The sequence below is a fragment of the Papaver somniferum genome, chromosome 6 (assembly GCF_003573695.1).
Source record: "Papaver somniferum cultivar HN1 chromosome 6, ASM357369v1, whole genome shotgun sequence".
Lineage (NCBI taxonomy): Eukaryota > Viridiplantae > Streptophyta > Magnoliopsida > Ranunculales > Papaveraceae > Papaver > Papaver somniferum.
This window is the reverse complement of record NC_039363.1, coordinates 153,534,587-153,549,717: the sequence shown is the minus strand read 5'-3', so window position 1 is coordinate 153,549,717 and position 15,131 is coordinate 153,534,587. Positions and strand designations below refer to the sequence as shown.

The 15,131-nt window shown below is 35.9% G+C and overlaps 1 protein-coding gene across 1 annotated transcript; it reads left to right on the top strand.

The window, feature by feature from the left end:
- Nucleotides 1-526: 526 nt before the first annotated feature.
- LOC113291690 lies at nt 527-1,990 on the top strand. The gene has a single exon (XM_026541191.1). It carries the CDS (start codon nt 527-529, stop codon nt 1,988-1,990), a length of 1,464 nt encoding a protein of 487 aa, XP_026396976.1.
- The last annotated feature ends 13,141 nt before the right edge of the window (nt 1,991-15,131 follow it).

The window sequence follows — 15,131 nt, the reverse complement described above, 5'->3', positions numbered from 1 at the left end:
CGTTTTTAATGGCATGTGTCGTCGTCCCGGTGTAGCTGTAGGGAATGCAAATCTTAAGAAATCTATGAGTTATTATCATGGTCCTCTTATGCATAAACTACTGGAGCTCTTGCTGTTCTTCAGTTGATCGTAACAAATCCTACAATACCAGCCGAATAAAATTGATACTTTTTGGATCTTAATTTTTCTGATCCCGCTTAATTGGTTATGAATTCCTAGAGTACCCTTGCTTAAAAAAAATAACTAACTAAAGTCAGTTAATTAAACATGACAAGTGGCAAAACTGCCCACATCAAAAAATTTCTCCCTCCAGGACAAGAAGAACACACTTCTTTGCTTATTTTTAAGATTTACAACAAAGATAGAAGAAGAAATAGAGATCATGGACAACACTAAGAATAAATCATGGCACCCACGTCCTCTAAATATTACGTTTCTTCTTCTTGTTTCAATATATACACCTTCAGCTAGCTGCTTCTTTTCACAGCTAGCTATTACTATTTCATAACTCTCGATCATCGGAAAGATGTCTCTAGTGGCAACTGCCAGTGCCAAAGAACCATCGATGATGAATCCTTGTACTGAAGATGGAGGGTTACTATTCGAATTTGTAGATGACGAGGAAGAAGATTTATGCATTAGCATTGATTGTTTACGTTCAGCATCTACCAAACATCTAAACCCTTTGTTTAACAACATTGATCATCAAAATATCAGTCCACGTCGATCCGTGGCTGACAAAGAAATATCTGTTGATCCCATTTCTATCAAACAATCCCTGCTGTCGACTACTGGAAGAGGAGGAGAATATGTTGTTACTCGTAATTTATCTTTTGTTAAACCTCCAGATGCTGACGCTCTTGTTAGTCTTAATCCATCCATGATGAAACCACCAGCTTCTCCAGTTGCTGTCAGTCGAATAGATTCTGCAAATTGCAAGTATCCACCACCAGTACCTCCTCCAGCAATATCTCCGTCCAAATCAATTAACAGATTTTTGAGTTGTAGTCTTCCAAGTTCTCCGTCATCGTCACCTCTATGTGGCCCGCCTTCTCTAATGAAGAACATCAAAAAATGGAGAAACAGCCAAAACCACCTACCGCCGCCTCCTCCTCTTCCACCTGCGATCAACTATTTAGGACGCCAACGTTCAGCTGCTGTTTCTCCGTTTGCTGCAACTGATGATAGTGGCTCTTATATAGCTAGAAGCAAGTCTTTAGGTGAAGGTAGAAGGTCTGCACCATCCGTCGATTTTGATATTTGGTCTAAGAAAGTGAATGAACATAGAAACGAGCAACAGTCCTATCTCGAAGATGATGACACTAATAGTAATATGGCAGATTATTATGAAGAATTTGAAGAAGATGATGTAATCAAAACGATTAGAAGAATTAGAAGCAAGAAAGGTAAAGCTGCATCAGGAAAATACCGATACGGCGATGACGAGTTTAAATGTGGTTCATTGTCGTGCTTGTACTTGCCAGGATTTGGTAAGGGAAAGCAAGTTAGACCAAGAAAACAGGACGAGGAAGATTATTCTCATCAAGGGCAAGGAGCTGAAGAAGTTCAGCCTGTTCAAGCCCAGCAGGCGCCGGTAGCACCAAAACAACATGTTATTATATCAAGAACGGTTTCTTTGGAGAAATTTGAGTGTGGGTCTTGGTCATCAGCTGGTATGATAAATGATGATCGAGATGAAGCAGATTCTTCACATTATTTCGATCTTCCGTTAGAGTTGATAAGAAATTCCGCCAACGATGCAGATGGACCAGTTAACACTGCCTTCGTTTTCGAAAGAGAAATCAAGGGGGTGTTAAAGAACAGTTCGTCCAGACGAGATCAACCACGGCTCTCTCAAGAATCACCATCTACTCGCCATGTTAGGTTTTCTACGTCGTCGTCTAACAATGCACCATCTACCTGCATCACACCTCGCCTACGAAAGGCCAGAGAGGATTTTAATGCACTTTTGGAAGCTCAAGGAGTGTAACACTGACCTGACATTTATACATGTCAGTGTACAACTTAGACTTGCATACATTCCCTTACAAGCACATACAATATAGTAATAGATATTTACTTGTACGAAACCTGTGCTATTTGTTCTTTTTTAATTACCACATACTCCCTAGAGTCTTAATATATGATCCTCTTGCCTGGTAAGTGAATTTCTCTCCTGGGAAAGAAAATTCTTTTCTGGCAGAGTTTTTATGCTTTGTAAAGCTTGTGCAAGTAAAATATGGAATTGCAGATATTATTTTTCTTCTTCGATATATAGATACGAGAGGTTTCGTGTATGCTCTAGTAAGAAATCCGTGCTACTGGGAGCGTAGTTATTTCCTTTTCTTACGTTTTATCAATCAATCAATAACCTGAACACCCAATCACATTTCTCACACCACGTCGAGAGTTGCACTAACCTCCCCTCCCATTGTTCGGTCAACGGGACCCTCGCTCCTAATTGGCCAAAATCAAAGTTAGTCCCTTGTATTTCGTGACCGTTAATTTTTAATGGAATTGATTCGATCTGATGCTCCAAATCGAGCGATAGCTTGCATAATTCTTATACCGTGTTTACATTATTTTAATAAAATCTGGACCTTCGGATTAGGCAAAAGAAAAACGAAAAGATACTAGTAACATTTTTTAATTACGGAAAATCTTTGGGAAAAGGAAAAAGTCCATATATTCTTAAAACGAAAATATCTTCAAAAAAAATAGAAGAAAATAGAAGATTTTCGTGAATTTTAAGAACGGAAATAAGATTTTTACGTGGGAAATACGTAGGTGCTCTCGCTCTCTATTTTATGGTAGTTTTCTTTGTGCTCAAAGATCGGGTATTCGGGTGTCTAAATTAGAAAACACGGTTGATTTATTTACATTTTATGCCTATTTTATATATTTCACGCTTCAAAATAAAATAAAAATAACCTTATGTCTATTTTAGAGAAAGATCCGAAGGAATATCTCGATGATCAAGCTACGAGGGTACAAAAACAATACAAGGCTACTAGCTAGGTTTGTAACTTCAGTTACGGTCACATGCAACTTCAAGGTTTGTCTGCTGCTCCATTGTATTCCTTTTTTGATTTGAATGTCTACTACTCCACTGTATTCCTTTTTTGATTTAAAATTGAATCTGTATTTGTACACCAGGATTCAGACTATATTATCGTTTCGCAGAAATCTCAAACCGGATAACACAGTTCAGGAGGCTGTGAAATTTGAAAGCAAAAAAATGGACATATATATGGAGTCTTGAGTTTCATCTTATTATCCAGGATGTGAGTAGTGCTTTACTCTTACGAAAATTTTTGGAATTGATTTTTGAGATTAGCTTTCATGATACAGTTACAAGTTCTTAATTTGCATCCTAGGAATTCTGCTATTTGTTTGTTTTCATGATAGTTTGTATTGCCATTGTTACCACATTTGTTTTGTTACCGGTGTTTTTTTTTCTTTTGTTTTATTTGAGTGTTTGTTTCAATTGCTTTCTCTCCCGTCATCAAATATTGCAACCCCTAGACAGTCCTGGACTAATTTTTTCTCTCAAGCAGTTAAGCTGGTGTTTTTTTTTTTTTTTGGGTCTGTGAACTTTGACAACTGTTATGTGCACGTTTATAAGGAGTGAAGATGATTATTTAGTGTTCAATTAAATTAGTCGTGTATACTGCTGGGTCGTTACATTGTTTAAAATATAAGGGACGACATCCTATTAAGTTGATCTTGCATTGTTTATAGTCGTGTGTGTTTCCTGACATTACATAATCTTTAGTTGAGATGTTGGTATGCTTTTGTGGCTGCGATTATCAATTTTCTAATTTAATCGTTTGGTTTGAAAGCTGTTTTATTTTTCCTCTTCAGCATCATTGTTGAGTTTTTGACTTTTTCATTATGTAAGCTAAATCGTTCTTCTGGCCATAGGGTGGAGTGTTTACTTCCGTCCATAGGGTGGAGTGCTTAAGTTGTTATTCCATTCGACTAATTGTTTTTTCACATATGGGGACTCAGATGATGCAATGGTGGGAAAGGATCATGTAAAGTTGATCCAAGAAAAAATTGAGGAAGGAAATAATCAATTCAACTTTATTTTTATGTTTGTTACAGAGATTACGGAGATTAATGTTAGTTGTAAGCGATCTTTGTGCATCAAATCAACTTTACGAGGTACTGTTGTTTTAACTGTTTTATTGAATCGACAAGGAGTGTTCGGTGGAAGCTCAACAAAGTTGCAAGAATTAGTTTAGTTGTAAGATTATAATATGTTTTAAGTTACACGTCCAACACCCTAAAACAAAGATATTGACTTTTTAATTGGAGGGTCGTCGAGCGCTGACTTTAGTCAAAGACGATTTCCAGGCGATTGGGTTAGGGTTTCTGCGTCTCCTCTGGTGAGATGCCATCATCTTCTAGGTGATTCCACCTCTAGTAGCTTCCTCCAAACCGCTAGAGGATCCTCTCATGGAGGGTATTCCTGCTTTGAATTTTTCTGGTGGTGTAGATCCAGTTATTCCTCCTGGATTTGAAACTTTTCCGTCATCTGGTTCAGTAACATCTCGAGGAAGCTGGTTATCTTTGTTTGATAAGAAGAAGGAAGAAACGTCTTCAGTAGATATGGAGTTTTATTCGTATCCAGTAGTTGGTGGAAAGAAAACCATGGACATTCCTTATGAGGTATTTGAAGAGGTTATTCGTCAATGTGAAGACAAGGTTATTGGTGCTTTTGTAGGAAGAAGGTTACCTTTCAATTGGGTTCGTAATGTTGTTCATCGTTCCTGGAAACCCAAAGATAATATTCAAATGACTCTCCATGGGGAGAGTATGTTTATTTTTGGTTTTTAATTTCCTGAGGATAGAATTAAGGCTTTAGAATTGGGAGCAATGTCTATATCTAATCGATTGTTTATAGTCAAGCCTTGGTCTATGAAGGTTGAGCAAGAAATTGCTGAGTTGAGGTCTCTCCCTGTGTGGATCAATTTTCGAAATATCCCATTATTCATGTGGAACAATAATGGATTGAGTATGATTGCAAGTTTTTTTGGGTAAACCTCTTATGATGGATACTCAAATTTTAAACAAAACAAGAATGAGTTATGCCAGAATTTGTGTAGAAGTGAATGTAGAGTGTGAATTTCTAGATTCATTTACTTTTTACTCTTGGAGAAAGGATATTGTTGAAATTAAGGTGGAGTACTCTTGGAAACCTCCAAAGGGTACATAATGTGCGGTTTTTGGTCATGTCCTCTCTCATTGTCCTAAGCAAGAGAAACCTGTGCAGAATTTGGTTCAAAAATGGGTTCCTACGAAGATTGTTACTTCAGTGGATGAAGAAGGATGGATTTCAAAATCAAGAAAGGGAAATCATGAAGTGGTTAATCCTGTTACTACTCCTAGTGAAGTTGTTTCTATTGATACAGTGTTGCAGGAGGTGGAAGTAGTTGAAGTTAGCAATGAGAATCAATTAAACTCTAATTCTTTCATGATTCTGGATCAGTGTATGGATAATTCTTCTGAGTTGGCACCTGCAAACAATAAAGAAAATTTTCAAGCCTTATTGCAAGAAGCTCAAATGAAGTCCAAAGAACAGTCATCAATAAGTTCTGGGTCAGGCTCAAGGGCTCATTTCCAAAAGAAAGGTACTTCTTCCCAGCCTGCTAGTACTCTTTTACCAAAGATTGCATATTTAAAGAAATCTGCTAGAGGTTTTATCACTCTCCCTACAAATATTATATGATGTTCAACATTGAAGGTTGGAACATCAGAGGTCTAAATGATCCTCTTAAGCAGTTAGAAGTTAAAAATTTAATAAAGAAGAATAAATTATCCATGATTGGTATTATGGAAACCCATGTGCACCCCTATAATAAATTGAGAATTAGGAATAACATTAACCCCTATTGGAGTTATTTAGATAATGATAGTAGTAATAATTTTGGTAGAATCTGGATTGCTTGGGATCCTAGATTGCTTCAAGTCACTTTACTTAGTTCTTCTCCTCAGGCTATTTTCTTGGAAGTGATTTTCTCTCATATGATAACTCTTGTTGTTACCTTTGTGTATGGGGACAATTATTATATTACCAGAAACTCTCTTTGGGATTCAATTATAGATTTTGCTTCAATAAATACTAGGCCTTGGATCCTGTTGGGTGATTTTAACTCCTTACTTTATCCTTCTGATAAATTGGGTGGCTCTCCTGTTATGCCTATTCATTATCAAGATTTCCCAAGATGTGTTCAGCTCTCAAAGATATTTGACCTTCAGTTCTCTGGTTGCTTCTATACTTGGGCTAATTGTCAGCTAGATGGTGCAGTCGTTAGACCAAATTTGGACAGGGGTATGGTCAATTTGCAGTGGATCCAATAATTTCAGTTATCTAAAGCTGATTTCTTGCTACCAGGTATTTAATACCATTCTCCTTGTGTTGTTTCTATCTTTGATCAAAGAAAGCATGACCCTCCTCCTTTTAGATTCTATAACTTTCTATCTGAAGAAAAAGATTTTATGAATGTGGTGAGAGGTGCATGGAATATAAATGTTAGGGGTAACCCAATGATAGTTTTTGTTACAAAATTAAAAAATGTCAAGCATGTTATTATTCAGTGGAAGAAAGCAAGATTTAAGAACATGTCTGAACAAGTGCTTGAAGCTAAAGATAAAATTGATACTGTCCAACTTTTGCTTCAAACTCATCCTTTAGATTCTAATCTGGCTAGAAGAGAAAGAAATATGTTGCTGAACATGTTAAGCTAGCTAAATATGAAGAATCTGCTGTTAAACAACAGTCTAGGATTAAACGGCTGGACTTGGGTGATTCTAATTCTTTTTTTTTTTTTGTAACTCTCTTAAAGTTAGAAGATCAAAGAATAACATCTTATCTCTTTGTAATAGTGGGAATTTGAAGTTAGAAGAGGATAAGGACATTGCTAAGGAATGTATAACTTATTATTCTGATTTGTTTGGAAGTGATATTAATGAAGAGGATAACTTTATTTCTTTATCTAGACTTAGAATTGATGTTGTATTCAGCAAGATGATGTAAAACCAGTGATTAGAGAAGAGGTTGTAGCTGCTTTGCATTCTATTTGATCTAGTAAGGCTCCTGGCCCTGATGTTTCTCAAGCCACTTCATTAAAACAAGTTGGGCCATTGTGGGTGATGAATTTGTTGCTGCAGTACATAATTTTTTTCCATAAATCTAAATTGTTAAAAGAAATTAACTGTACTTTCATTACTTTGATTGCTAAAAAGAAAAATCCTTCAACTATTTCTGATTTCAGACCAATTTCTTGTTGTAATGTCATCTATAAGTGTATTACTAAGATCTTATCTCTGAGAATGAAGAAAATTTTGGGAGGAATTATTAGTCAAAACCAGTCAGCTTTTATCTCAGAGAGATCTATTCAAGATAATATTATGGTGGCTCATGAACTGGTAAGAAACTATCATAGATCCAAAGGTACCCCTAGATGCCCCCTTAAAATTGATTTAAGGAAGGCTTATGATACAGTCAAATGGGAGCTATTATTTTCATGCTACAACAACTTGGTTTTCCTGAAGTTTTCATTCATTGGATTTCCTTTTGTATCAAAACTGCTAAATTTTCTATTTTAATTAATGGATCTCCTTATGAATTTTTTGGGGCCAAGAGAGGTTTGAGGCAAGGTTTCCCTATTTAGCTATGGAAATTATGAGTACAACTCTACTTCATCAAGTTCAAGTTCAAATTCAAAATTGTGGCTTTCATCCAAGGTGTAAATTAACAAAGTTGACCCATCTTTGTTTTGCTGATGATGTTCTATTTTTCTTCAAAGGTTCTACTGCTGCATCTTCTAGCCTCAAGATAGCTTTGGATGAATTTAGTGATTGCACATGACTATAGGTTAACAACCAGAAAACATCTTTGTACTGTTCTGCTGTACCTGATGACATCTTGCAGCAAATTATTCAAATATTGAATTGTTCAGTGTGAGAGCTTCCAGTTAGGTACCTTGGAGTTCCGCTTTTATCTACCAAGCTTTCTTACATGGATTGTATATGTAAAGACCCTCAAGCTCGTCAACGCTATTAGACTAGTCAAGAGGCGAATTAGCCGCTAATAACTCGATTAGGTAATATAATTCTAATTATTAGAAATTAATCTAACAACGATTATAATACGAAACTAGTGCCGTTGGATAGGTCTCGAAAAGTTAGGTGAAATGGACTACTCGAACGTGTCATTCGGATATCAGAAGAAGAATGAATCATCAGATTAGTGAGAAGCGCAAAAAAGTCTTTTTGCCATTAGACAGACTGGGACTTCCCTTATCAATTCAACAGGTGTTCCATAAACTTCCTTTGGTCTTATCTAGACCGGATCGAGAAGATAAACTCGATCTCTCCTCTTTTCTTCTTTACTCTTCATTCTTCATTCTTTCTTCTTTCTTCTCTCCTTCTCTTCTCTTCTTCTGTTTCCTCCTCCGGCGATTCTGAGGAATAGATTTGAGAGAATCGATCGACGGTGTCATTAGTTTATCACTAAAGAAGGTTCGATGGTGGTGTTGATGTTAGTCGATGTTCTGAAGCTGTGATGTCGATGAATTGATGAAGATAGGGTTTCTGAAGTTAGGATTTGTGTGGATTTGATATTGATATAGTGTTGATGAAGGGTAATGAACATATGGGATGTTATTTAATTGAAGTTGTAGTGAGGTTTTGAGTTTGAATTCGATATTGAAGATAATTAGGGTTTCATGAGAATTGCAGAAGAGGATGAGAAGATGAAATTGAAGATCTAAAGAAGTGATTAGAGATGGGTTTCACGTGAATTAGAATATTGATTGAAGTAGATTTGTGTTAGCAGTGAAGATGGATTGAATTTAACATTTAGGGTTCCTCATGTTCTTCCCCAATTTATGAGTTAGGGTTTTCTGTAAATTGAATTGGAAATCGAGTTAGGTGGTGATTAAGAAGAAACTAGAGACGGGTTAGTCGATCTGATGTAGCGGTATTGATTCGAGAAGACAAATTCAGTCTCATAAGAGATGATGACGTTCGAACTGTTGATGTGGTCGTGGTGGATTGAGATGGTGTTCTAAGTTGATAGAAGCAGAGAAGGAATTGTTTTCAGTTGCTGTAAAGGAAATCATTCGAGGTAACTGTTCTTGTAAGACTATTCTTGTTTGATTTTTGGTGTATGGTGTTTATGGAGTTAAGATTGAAGTGATTTTGTGAATCTGTAATAGAATTGTAGATTATAGAGTAGGTATATGCATTGTATTACAGTTGAGGAATATATGTTTGAAATGTAAAAGTTAGTGGTGTGGATGCAGATTGTTTTGGTGTGAGTTAAGTGGAACTGTTAATGGTGTTAGTATTGTCTGTGATGTTGAAGCTGCAAGGAGATACAAGACAAGATGGGTATGGAATGATGTTGAGGTTGTGGCCTTAGCTGTGATAAATTACAAGAAGTTATTGGTAAAGTTCCAGTTGACATTGCAGATAGTCATAGTGCTGTTTGTGTTAGTGGATTAATGATAATGAAGTTGTGTTCGTTAATAAATTGTATGGATTGAGATGGAGGTGGAGTTGAGATTCTGTTGGGGTTGTTGATTTAACAAATGTTGAATGGTTGAATGGTAATGGTGGCGAAACTGAAATGAGAATATTGGAGGTTGAGAATTAGATGTTTGGGGTGGAGGTTTATGTAATCGGAACTGCAAGTGGCATTGTCTTATTGTGCAGCTGTATAGGTTAGTTCTGTCAGTGATGTATGATAGAAGTGATAGTGTTGAATAGAGTTTAGCTGAAGTAGTCTACAAAGTTGCTGCATCTGATGAATTATGTATGTATGAAGAGTATGGCTTAGCACTGCATTTGCAGGTAAAGCTTAAATTCCAGTTGTGTATTGAATTCTTGATTTCTGTTAGAGTTGATATTTATGTAATGATCAATTTGGATAGAATCTGACTTCGTGAAACTGAATGAACTCTTATTCTTGAGATTTAGGCTTGCTAGATGTCTGACTGAGTTAGTTTAGCTGACTCGATGCTCTGACTGAATTGAATCGGTTTTGACTCACCGAGTTACCTTGTCCTGACCTGAGTCGACCCAATTGACCGATTTAGATTTTGACTATTTGACCCTGTACTTTATCTTGATGTTGACTGTTAGTTGTCCCATTTGATCGTCAGTGACCGTTAATAGACCCATTTGGACCAGGCCTTAGATTAATGGGCCGGAGTAGTGGATTGGGCTTAGGGCCAGTTTTCTTAATTAGACTTTTTGGACCTCTTGTGGTCTGAATTAACCTTTGGATTCTTCTACAAAGTTATAGATGTTCACAAGACTTATCTAATGGACTATAGAACCTATCCAAATCAATTATTAAACCTTAGCTATGCTAAAGATAGATAAATAAAAGATGTAGAACCTTAAATGGGCCTTGAATAATTATAAAGACTTGTATAATTATTGTGTGACTTTTGTCTAGATTCTTAGACTTCTTGTGTGATTAACAATTAGTCGATATTAACAACGATCGATTCAAAGGACGAACCAGTGGATCGTGGATCTCGAGGTAGGCGTGGCTTGTCATCCAAAGAGGTGGGAATACATTTGACTCTTTTGTAACCATTGATGTTTTCTTTTACAATTATTTATGTTTATCAAATTCATGCATTGTCTAGTTGTGCATTCCATGCTTTGTTTAAATTGCATTACGATAATTCTGTTGTTTATGTTAATCTTTCCATGGTTTGGAAAGGACTTGTAATGTTTTGTTGTCAATATGAATTGTTATGGGAAATGAGAATTTCCACTTGTGGTATATAGAATACGCTCCTTCACATTTATACCTACATGAATTCAGCTTTTATTGCTTAGAGTGGGTCATCATGGTCTTGGTGATATCAATAGATATTGAGTGTGGTTAGCACGAATATTATACATTGTTTGAAGAAGGAGTTTGTCTATATACATCTTTGTTTATTTCAGTGACTTGGTCACTTTTTTAATGTTTGGGAAAACATTATTGTTTTCCAAATCTTGCCATGATTACTTGAAGTTAAATGTTATTCCTGCTGGGAACCCCTTCTAGGGATGATGTGTTCACCCATTCCCACTTTCAGTTTCAGAGACAGATCAGAGTTGTGTAGCGAAAGCTTCGAAGAGTTGAGTCCGTTAGTTGGTTGACTTCAGTTATGTTTACTATGTCATATGTTCTATTTTTAAACCAAATGACTATTGTATATGTATCATTTGAAAGAAGTTCTGTATATATATTTTAAAGTGGGGATAGTTTATGGGTTAAGTTTTGTAACAGATTTCTTATTGAATGCTTAAGTATATGATTTAGATTCTTAGTGCCTCTGTATTTAATTAATCTCTTGGATTAGTCAGCTGCTAGCTTTGGGGGCGTTACAATATGACTCTTCTTGAAAGGGTGGATGAGAGAATCTATTCATGGAAGTCAATTTCTCTTGCTTATCCTGGGAGAGATCTGCTTATCAAAGTTGTGTTAAGTGGTATGTTATTCTTTTGGTTTTCTTTTTTTGTTCTGCCAAAGAGAGTTCTTAAAGAGTTAAATACTAAGTTTAAAAGATTCTTCTGGGCTGGACCAGAGTTAAGGAAAAGCTATAATCTTATAGGTTGGAGCCATATTTGTCATTCTTATGATGAAGGAGGATTAGGGATTAAAGATCTTCAAAACACCAATATAGCAGCTAATCTAAGACATATTTGGGATCTTGTATCTGGTAAGGAAACTATTTGGACTAACTGGGGTAAGAGTAATCTAATTAAAAGAAAAGATTTTTGGACTATGCCCATTCCTCAAGACTCCTCCTGGTGTTGGAGAAGAATTTTAGAACATAGAGAATTGTCCAAAAATCATATAAGAGTTCTTCTAGATGATGGAGCTGATACTAACTTCTTATTTGAGAATTGACATTCTAAAGGGAGACTTATTGATTGGATGGATTCAAATGTTTTATCAACTTTGGGTGCTAATGATGAGTCTAAAGTGGCAGATTTTATTTCAAATGGTCATTGGTCATTCCCTGACTTTATGGAAGAGGAAGTTCAAGAAGTGATTAAACAGATTTCCCTGTGTGAATTCAATCCAATGGAGAAGGATCAAATCTACTGGAAACCTAGCACCACCTGTCAGTTTTCTATAAAAGCTACTTATATTGCTATATCAGATCATCTCCCTACCCCTTTTTGGAATAATCTTGTTTGGTTTAAGAATCATATTCCTAGACATTCATTTATGACTTGGCTTGCTCTGCATAGCAGATTAAAAACTAGAAGTAGCTTTCCAGTGGGGTGTCATTACTGATGCTTCATGCATTCTCTGTGGTCATGTTGAGGAAACTGAAAACCACCTATTTCATGATTGCATCTTTTCTGCTGGTATATGGAGTGGTCTTCTTCTGAAGATGAGAATTATTAAAGATCAAGCAGCTAATTGGGATGATGAGATAAGATGGTGTTCTCTTCAGTTTACTGGTAACAGTTATATTACTAAGATTAAAAAAATAGCTTTGAATAGTTTTGTCTATCACATTTGGAAACAAAAGAATAATAGAGTGTTCAGGGCTTTGTATGGCTCCTAAGATCAAGTCAGTACTCTAATTATCCAAGATGTAAGATTTAAGCTGATGGCTTCTACTCAAGAGGAGGCTGACAACCCTACTGCCAGAAGATTCATGCTGAGATGGAATGTAGACTGTATATTTGTCCTTCTTGAGTTTATTTCCTGCACTTAGTTGTACCCTGAAGCAGATGAAGTTATGTTACAGATGGAGTTAAATCTGATTCTGCAGGAGGTTTTGGAGCTATAATTAGAGACCATACAGTTGATGTTATTGGTGCTGCCAGCGGTGAAAGTCCAATTATTTCTATTCTTTCTTATGAGTTACAGGGAGTTGAACCGAGGTTAAAGCTTTCTATTAAGAAAAATCAGTTAAAAGTGCACCTTGCTATTGATTCTATGACTGTTTATAATTTTCTTACCAATCAGAAGTCAGAGCCACCTTGTAATGCTATGCAAATTTGGAGGAGAGTTAAACGACTAAAGGAAAGTTGTGTTAAGTGGAGAGTTCGTTTCTGTTACAAAGAAACCAATAGGGCAGATGATCATCTAGTTGGGCTTTATCTGGGGAGTCCCTGGGTTGAAATTCGTCGGGATGAGTTCACCACAGATTTCAGAGAAATCCTTGAAGCTGCTAAGTTGCAACAAGTCTATCAGAGGAGGAAGAAGATGAGAAACTAGTTTTAGTGATTTTTTTGTTTTGATTTTGCTTTGTTTCTGCTTAGTTTTTTTGTTTTTGGGATTAGCCCGTGGAAAGTGTCATAAAAAAAATAAAAAAAATACACGCCCAACACCCGATTTTACTGCATGTAATTGAAGGGTCATGTAAAGCCAATGTTTTAGTATTTTTGTTGTTTAATTTCAAATGGAACTAAATCAGAAGGTAAATCAATTTTGTAGCCATGTTGAAAACAACCTCTTGATAGAGGACACGCCTTCTTATTTCACGAAGCTACGAAAATCGGAAGAATTTTAAGTTCTCAGATGTAAAAGTATTGCAAATATATAAATATCCGGGTTCTTTGCATTTGTCACGATTGAAAAATATTGGCTTGGATGATTTTAAGTTCTGAGGTTTAAGTTAGTTCTTAATTCTGATGGTTGCAGGTACGTGCCAGAAAATATGTTGTCTAGAACTATTCCTTTAAGCCTTCCCCTAAATCATAAATTGTGTTTTTTTAAATAAGAAGGGGTGTTAGATTCCATGCCTATCAATAGGTAATTCACATTTTATTTATAATAGTTTCCATTTTATTGACATTTCTTAGATTTGATATCCCGGCTGCTATCAGTTTAGTTTTCTACAATGAATTTGTTACTTAACTTCGGAACAAAGGGTTTTTATTTTGCACTGAGAACACCTATTGATCTGTATTGCTTTGGTTTTTGTTCTGTGGAAACTTCTTTGTACGTGATAGTTAGTACGAGACACTATGGTATTAGTTGACACATCAGACTGTGTTGAAGTATTAGTTGACGCATCGGCCTGTGTTTAAGTTTCAAGTTAACAAATGCGACACCAAGGGATAGATGGCACATGTAGCTGGATTTAGTCGGCGTTTATTTGTTTACTCTTTAGTGTCTAAGAGTAGCTGCCAAGTCTTTAGAGTCTGAGAGTTCTAAACATATGTGCTTACATCAGACTTTAGATCGCCTTAAAAATCTTATCGTGTTATTAGGTGACAAATAAGGATCGTATGAAATAAAGTTAGTCTCCGTCATTTTCTTGTGGAATTTGAGTTTATAGTTTAAGGTTGTGTTGTTGTTCAGATATGTGGGCATAAAATTAAGCATCTTTTTACCACGGAGGCAGTGGAGGAAAGATGAGATCAACATTATATATGCTTATATATGAAACAATATCATTTGGTATGGGTAAATTGATTTTTGTACTAACTTGGATACTCATTTGTTTGGTTACATATTTTGCAGGTATCAACAAACCTCATCCATTTCTCACTCCCAAAATATATTGAAGGTTGTTGATCTTAAAAGAGATTTATTAGTGACTTCCTCATTTATTAAAATTAGGAAGATTATGAGTTTCAGGTATGGTTTCTTAATCCACTGTTCAAATTTTCCTCATATTTGTAGAATATGGTGTTCAAGACATGGAAAGTAAATGGCCGTACAATTAGCATTCTAATCCTGTTAATTTCCTTGCAATTTTGTTTGAAACTAATATGCATGAACAACATGCTTTAATGCGGGATTCTTTTTTAATCTCTCTATTGCTATGATTAAGACGGTTTCTCTATTTTTACAATATCCCAATCCTGTTGTCATTTTTCTTTGACTAATATGTATTGATGGTAGTGGGGATGCATGGAGTTCAGCATAATGAATGAACCAGATGGGAAGATGGCCAGGAAAGCACTAGCTTTGCATTGCACCCTGTCACGGACAGTAAGCTCTTTTATCCAAAACATGTTCATCATTTCGTTTTTCAGATTTTTAATTTTGACTTAGGTATGTTGGGATCTTGCAACAAATAACAACACGTTAAATATATAAAACTGAATCGGAACAACTCTACGGAAACTACTTAATGAGG

Excerpts from the sequence above, each read along its gene's own strand:
- LOC113291690 (XM_026541191.1), top strand. The coding sequence starts at position 527 with ATGTCTCTAGTGGCAACTGCCAGTGCCAAAGAACCATCGATGATGAAT.